The sequence below is a fragment of the Calliphora vicina genome, chromosome 1, assembly GCF_958450345.1.
Source record: "Calliphora vicina chromosome 1, idCalVici1.1, whole genome shotgun sequence".
NCBI lineage: Eukaryota > Metazoa > Arthropoda > Insecta > Diptera > Calliphoridae > Calliphora > Calliphora vicina.
Genome location: NC_088780.1, coordinates 85,164,102 through 85,171,718, shown reverse-complemented (window position 1 = coordinate 85,171,718; position 7,617 = coordinate 85,164,102). Strand labels below are relative to the sequence as shown.

The 7,617-nt window shown below is 23.5% G+C and overlaps 1 protein-coding gene across 4 annotated transcripts in view; it reads right to left on the bottom strand.

The window, feature by feature from the left end:
* Positions 1-3,432: 3,432 nt before the first annotated feature.
* Positions 3,433-7,617, bottom strand: part of Antp (Antennapedia) — a 252,502-nt gene continuing 248,317 nt past the window's right edge. For 3 of the 4 annotated variants that reach the window (XM_065515054.1, XM_065515053.1, XM_065515055.1), the window contains one exon: positions 3,433-3,764. In XM_065515054.1, the coding sequence (XP_065371126.1) occupies positions 3,514-3,764 (251 nt within the window). In that variant the 3' untranslated portion in view covers positions 3,433-3,513. The remainder of the gene's footprint in view (positions 3,765-7,617) is intronic. The other variant, XM_065515056.1, reaches the window with a different exon arrangement.

Here is a 7,617-nt window from a genome sequence, read left to right as displayed (position 1 = left end):
AAAAACCTAAATGATCATTATTTTAAATACTTTAATAAATATCGACAAATTTCTATGGAATTTTTATTGGATTTATCTGCTAAATTTATTAGCAAATGTGCATCTATTGCAACTTCTTACGCATTTTGAAATTTTCATAAGTTTTTGCTTATTTTCTCACTACACAGAAAAAAATATATTTCAATTCAAATATTTATCCCATTTGAACTGGTTTCAATTATTTCATAATTAAATCAAGTATTCATTTGCTCAAAAACAAAATTTCTTGATATTTTCTATTGAATTTTGAGTTTTGAATTTGATTATTTTGACAATTGAATATACATTTTTCGTTATTGGTTGAATTTCAAATACAAAAATTATTGAATAGATAATTTTAATTGAAACGGTTTAAGAAATAGTTTTTTCTGTGTATGTATTTTCAAGAATAGTTTATTTAGTGTATTTCTGTTTATGGTGGACAATTTTTACTATTTATTTTATTGTATTTCTGAAAACCATTTATTCAGCTTTCATCCATCTAGAAGATACACTGTTTCTGTTAATTTTTCCTTGAAACTGTTTCTATAACTTATAAAGTAAAATCAGTTAAAATTGGGAATTCAAAACAATATGAAAAAGTTCACCCGAACAGCAAATAAACCTTTGCTTAATATAATAGACTCAATTTTTCGAAATTTTCTTAATTGTCGAACAGTATTGGAAATATTTAATAGTTTTCTACACCATTTTCAATTGTATTTCAGAAAATTCCAATTGAATTTCAGAAATTTCTAATTATATTTCAAAATTTTCTAATGAAATTTCTGAAGTTTCCATTCATATTTCAGAATTTTTTAATTGAATTTCAGAAATTTCCAATTATATTTCAGAATTTCGTAATAGAATTTCAGAAATTTCTAATTATATTTCAGAATTTTCTAATTGAATTTCAGAAATTTCCAATTATATTTCAGAATTTCGTAATTGCATTTCAGAAATTTCTAATTATATTTCAGAATTTTGTAAATAAATTTCAGAAATTTCCAATTATATTTCAGAATTTTGCAATTGAATTTCAGAAATTTCTAATTATATTTCAGAATTTACTAATTTTATTTCAGAATATTACAATTATATTTCAGAAAATTCCATTTGTATTTCAGAATTTTCCAAATTTATTTCAGAATTTTCCAATTGTATTTCAGAAATTTCTATTTCAGAAAATTCTAATAGCAATACCAATGAAAATTTCTGAAATACAATTGGAAAATTCTGAAATACAAATGGAATTTTCTCAGATATAATTGGAATGATCTGAAATAAAATAAGTAAATTCTGAAATATAATTGGAAATTTTGGAAATTCAACTGGAATTTTCTGAAATACAATTGGAAATGGTGTAGTTTAGTTTCTGTGCCGAAGCAAACCGAAAAGCGACTTGTGCCTCAGTTCTGGTGTCTACCGCTTTTTCGCAATAGTTGAGAAACTTGTAGGGTAAATGTTTTCGATTTCGAAAAAATTTAAAAATTTAAAAATCAGCGAAATTAACGAAATTATCGAGTAACTCTGACCGCCTGAGTCCTATTAAAGAAAAGGTTTATATAAAAACTTAAAACTACCAATGAACAACATTTTGGAGCAAATAACTCTAGAAATAGTACGAAAATATGTTAATCCTTAAAAAACTACAAAATTAAGTAGTATAAGGATCAGAATAAATCAAAAAAAATCCTGTATAAGTTTTAAATAAAATGTTTATCAAACTATTTGAAGACATATTAATTGTTAATATAATAGCAGATTTTATTAAATTCTAACTACTATTGGATAATATGTGTTAATAAATTTGAAAACAACTGGAAAAAGTGTAGTTAATGTCATCCTCGCTCTACGAGCAGGCTTGTGCTAAAAAAGTAAGAATTTTAATTGTTAAAATTTCTGATAATCTAAATTTTGAGAATCTCACCTTAGAAATTTATAAAGAGTGTCTACTTCATTGAGTGTTCATTATTACATATATGGGACTTTGGTATTTAAAAAGGTATTTTTATTTTATATTTTCATTATAGTATTCGTTTTGAATTATAAATAAAAATACCTTGAATTCTACAAAATTTTACTAATTTACATTAATTATTAAAAAATATAAAGATTACATAGAGAAACTCATGAAATTAAGAAAAAAAATTAAAAATAAAATGTGTAAAAAGAGTGTGGTGAATTAGATTGTGTGTTTGTTAGTTGTAATTAAAATTTGTAAAAATGTGCCAATTGTTTTTGGTGTTTATCGGTATACATAATATCCTGTTACAAAAATATTGAAATTTTTGAATAAATGTTTTTTTATGTTCAAGCTTAAGCTTAAACCGAAAATATATTATTTAAAAATATTAAACAAAATATTAGTGTGTGGTGAAAAAAAGTAAGAAATTTTGAATTTTGTTTTTTTTTAATAAATTTTTTTTATTTTGTGTAATAATTTTGTTGTGGTTGTTGATTTTATTTTAAATTTTAATAATTTAATATTGTGTTTGCTGAGTAGGTAGGTAGTAGTAAAGTGTTGTTTTAAAACAGGTTAAATTTATTTATTTAATTTATTAATTAATTAATAATTATTTATTGTATATCGTTTGGTATATCTTTGTCTAATTTAATGTGTGTTTTGTTATTGTTGTTTTCTTTATTCTTTTATACTTTGTGTGTAAAATTAAACACAAAATGTAAACAAACAAAAAAACAATCAAAATTACATGTGTGATTTTGAAAAAAAAACATGCAATTTTTAGGTTTCTTTGTTTCATTCTTTTTAGATTTAATTTAATACATTTTAATTATTATTCTTTAATTAGTTTTATTTTGTTTTGTTTATAAATATAAATAGATTTTTGTTTGTTTGTTTATTTATTTTAATACACCATATTGATTAAATTTTATACATTGCAACTTTTTTTTTTGAATTTTTTGTTTTGGTTTTATAAGTAACGTTTTATTTAATTTAATATAATTCTAATTCTAAGGGGGTTTTGTTTTATTTAATATTTATTGTAATAATATAGTTTACTTATTATTAAAATAAAATTATTATTAATTTTCTTTTAATTATTTTTTTTTTCTTTTTTGCTTTTTTTTATATTAAATAACTTATTTAAATTTGAGGTCACATGAGTTGGTTTTGTTTGAGTTTACTTTACTATTATTTTTAATTGTTCACTTATTTATTTTACACATATAAAAATTATTAAAATAATAATAAAACAAATTGTATTTTAAGACAAAGTAATAATTTAGCAAAAAAAAAAGTTAGAATAATTACAGAGGAAATAAAAATTTTATGAAATTTAATTTAAAACAAAACAAAATAATTGTGTTAAATTCTATGAAAAAAGATAGATAATTTTTAGTTATAAAAACCCTTTGAAAATATATAAAATTTAGACTATTGTTTTATGCATAATATTTTCAATTTTTTTTAGTATTTTCCTTTTTTGTATTATTTTATTATAATGTCTGTGGTTGTTGTTGTAAGCAGTTTTATTGTGGACTATTTGGCGGTGTAATTTCATCACCTTCGCCTCCTGAACCGGGTTCGCCCTTGGTTTTGTTTTCCTTTTTCCATTTCATGCGTCTGTTTTGGAACCAGATTTTTATTTGTCGCTCGGTCAAGCACAGAGCATGAGCAATTTCTATGCGTCTTCTGCGGGTTAAATAGCGATTGAAATGAAACTCCTTCTCCAGTTCCAAGGTTTGATAGCGAGTATAAGTTTGACGGCCACGTTTGCGTTCTGTTGTTTGATAAAGAGAAAAGAAAAAAATACAAAATTATTTTAAATGTTTTAAAAACTAAATTGAAATCACAAGCCAACTAAAATAAGCAGCAACAACTACTATTTAAAAAAATATATTTTCAAGATATTACAAAAAAAACACAGCAACATGCTTTTCTTTTTTTTAAAATAAAATAAGGAAAAAAATCAAATAAAATTAAAGAAAAGAAAAAACAACCATTCTTTGAAATGTGGTTGTTGTTGTTGTTTTGAATCCCCTTTTTGGCATTTGTACTTGTCAAATTCTCAACATGTGTTGTGTATCCAAAATGGGATTTTATGCTCATTATCAAACATCATACCCACAGATACATACATACAAATACAGCACAGGCATGATCAAAAAAATATAAAATTAACAAAATATAAAATGAAGAAAAAATCTTCTTTGTATTGCAACTTATACAACCTTGTCTGTTTTTTTTTCTTTTTTGTTTCATTTTAAATCAAAACGTTAAATAATTATACGCACTGCCTTTAGAAACATTTATTAAAGACTTGCTGCACATTAAACCATCACTCCTAGAATTAGAAAAAAAACGCTGGCATACATACACACGCACACTAGCTGATGATTATCAAAAGATTTCTTTCTTCTTGAATTTACCTTAAATTTGTATCTACAACATAAATATACAAACAGCTAAGAAGAGTAAAGGAAAACGAATGAATGTATGATGCACTTTGCACGCTTACTAGACAAGTGCTCATCAATCAAGATTGAATGCAAGTGTCACCTTTAAATGTTTTCAAGATTTGTGAGTGCATTTTTCAATTTTCAAAACAAGGTGATATTTGAAGAATGACTTTCAAAGCTTTTTGGTGTTAAAAACACATAATGCTGAATGTATGTATATTTGTAGTTGGCGGAAAATTGTTTTTAAATTTATGCATTTAAATTAAGATAAGTATCAATACTGCATTATAAATCATAATTTTAAAGAAATTTTTGCAGAAGCTAAACAATTTTTGTAAAATTCGCATAATTGAGCTAAAAAATCTTTTAAAGCTACAACATGTTTTTTAATGGCAAACTTTTTGTTTTACCTCAAAAATATAATAACAATGAAGAAAGTACAGTTAAAACTGTAAGAAGATCTATTTGCATTTAAGGTTTTTTTCGGAATTGGGCCCTATACTTACCATACAAGTTGATAAACTATGTGTGCATATGGGCAATTCCACGATAATGACAACCACGACTGAGAAAACAAAAACCCTTGAAACATTTTTTCAAGATGATTTGAAGAGGAGAAAACACTAAAATTTTACTATGTGAAAGTATTTAGAGCTTATTACAACATTTTAAGGGCAAACATAAAAGTTTAAACTGTCTATATTTAATTTTTTAATTTAAACTAAGTTCTCAATTACACAGAAAAAATTATGACTAAAATATTTTCAAACATATGCATGTTTAAAATCAGATTTGTATTTTATTATTTAGTTTATTTGGTTTTATAAATATTTTAATTGGTTTCAAATTTTCTGGTTAACAATGCTAACAACTTTTTTTAATAATGGGAAACGTCTATTTGTTTTGTAAATCTTTTAACATAATGTACATAAAATCAAGTACGTTTTCATTTTGTGATACATTTTTATAATATTAAAAATAATAGACAACACTTGTACATAACAAAATATTTTCTTTATTAAAATTTTGTTTGAATTTTTTTATAAAATCAAACAATTTTTTAAATGATTGAAAAAATTTTTGTTTACTTTGAAACAAAAACAAAATTTGTAGTGAATTTTGACAAACAGCTGTAAATTAAAAATAAATTATACATATATTTTGAAAAAAAATATTTACATATGTACACAATTTTTATGTTTTGGTCTTCATGAAACAGACTTGGAGTTCAAGGGCTCAATAGCTCCTCACGTTTCTAGACTGGTAAGTATGTATGAACTTAAAACTCTTTATTATATTATTGTTAAACCTTCCGGTATAATTGCAGACGTTTTAATCTTCCTATATTACAAAGGGAACGATTATTGGACCCAAGTGAGCTGTACGAGATGAAGGTTTTGAACGGCTGCCTGAATACCGTACCATAGCTACCTATGACAGAAATTTGGGAGAATACGTCATAAATGGTAAGACGATTGAATTTCATTAAGATGAATGTGAAAACTGGTTTATCTTCCCACAGGTGAACAATTCCCTTGGATTCCCGTTTGCTGGAAAGTCCGTAAGTTTGGCAGAAACTAGTTCATATTTAGTATGACAGTATTTTTTATAGAAAATATTGTGTATAACAGTATTTTATTTAGAAATTATTGTATATAACAGTATTTTCTTTAGAAACTATTGTGTATAACAGTATTTTTGTATAGAAAATATTGTCTGTAGCTGTATTTTCTTTAGAAAATATTGTGTATAACAGTATTTTCTTTAGAAAATATTGTGTATAACAGTATTTTCTTTAGAAAATATTGTGTATAATAGTATTATCTTTAGAAAATATTGTGTATAACAGTATTTTCTTTAGAAAGTATTGTGTATAACAGTATTTTCTTTAGAAAATATTGTGTATAACAGTATTTTCTTTAGAAAATATTGTGTATAACAGTATTTTCTTTAGAAAATATTGTGTGTAACAGTATTTATATAGAAAATATTGTGTATAACAGTATTTTATATAGAAAATATTGTGTATAACAGTATTTTCTTTAGAAACTATTGTCTATAACAGTGTTTTCTTTAGAAACTATTGTGTATAACAGTGTTTTCTTTAGAAACTATTGTGTATAACAGTGTTTTTCTATAGAAAATATTGTGTATAACAGTGTTTTTCTATAGAAAATATTGTGTATAACAGTGTCTTTCTATAGAAAATATTGTGTATAACAGTGTTTTTCTATAGAAAATATTGAGTATAACAGTGTTTTTCTATAGAAAATATTGAGTATAACAGTGTTTTTCTATAGAAAATATTGTGTATAACAGTATTTTATAAAGAAAATATTGTGTATAACAGTATTTTATATAGAAAATATTGTGTATAACAGTATTTTCTTTAGAAACTGTTGTGTAAAACAGTATTTTCTTTAGAAAATATTGTGTATATCAGTAGTTTCTATAGAAAATATTGTGTATATCAGTAGTTTCTATAGAAAATATTATATTATAATATTTAATTAAAATATTTATTGATTTTGAATTTAAATGTTATTAATATTTTAATTGATTTAATAAAAAATATTGTTTGAAAATCTATTCAAAACCAATTAGTTGTTTGTATGGTTTTATTAAAAATATTGTTTGATTTTATGAGGAATTTCAAATAATATGTTTCATTGATAGTTAAAATATTTTAATAAGAAAAAAAAAATTTTTTTTTCAATAAAATATTTACAAATTTTGTTGTTTGATTTTGTGATTTTTGTGATAGGTCCCATTTCAATAAAATATTCAATTGACTTTATGAATTTTGTAATTGGATTTGAATTTTTGTTTTTTCTGTGTAGCTTGTAGTTAGAAATAAATTTGACTCTGATTGTTTTTCTGCTATTATCACCTTGTTTTTTGAAACCGAATATATATTTTGTTAATGGAAGTGAGCGAATGTTACTCAAGCAGACGACTTAGATGTTCACAACGATCCAGATTGTCATAGATTAATAAGTATTTCTCAATGTCACATACTGAATGAGAAACATATAAATACCTCATTTTAACTTTAAACTGAAAAAATCTGAGTTTGTGACTTCATTCAGAAAAGCTTAAACGTTTTATTTTTATCTTGAAATTGAAGAAATGCATTTTTAATGAATTGTGCATTGAAATGCAAAATTACATCCA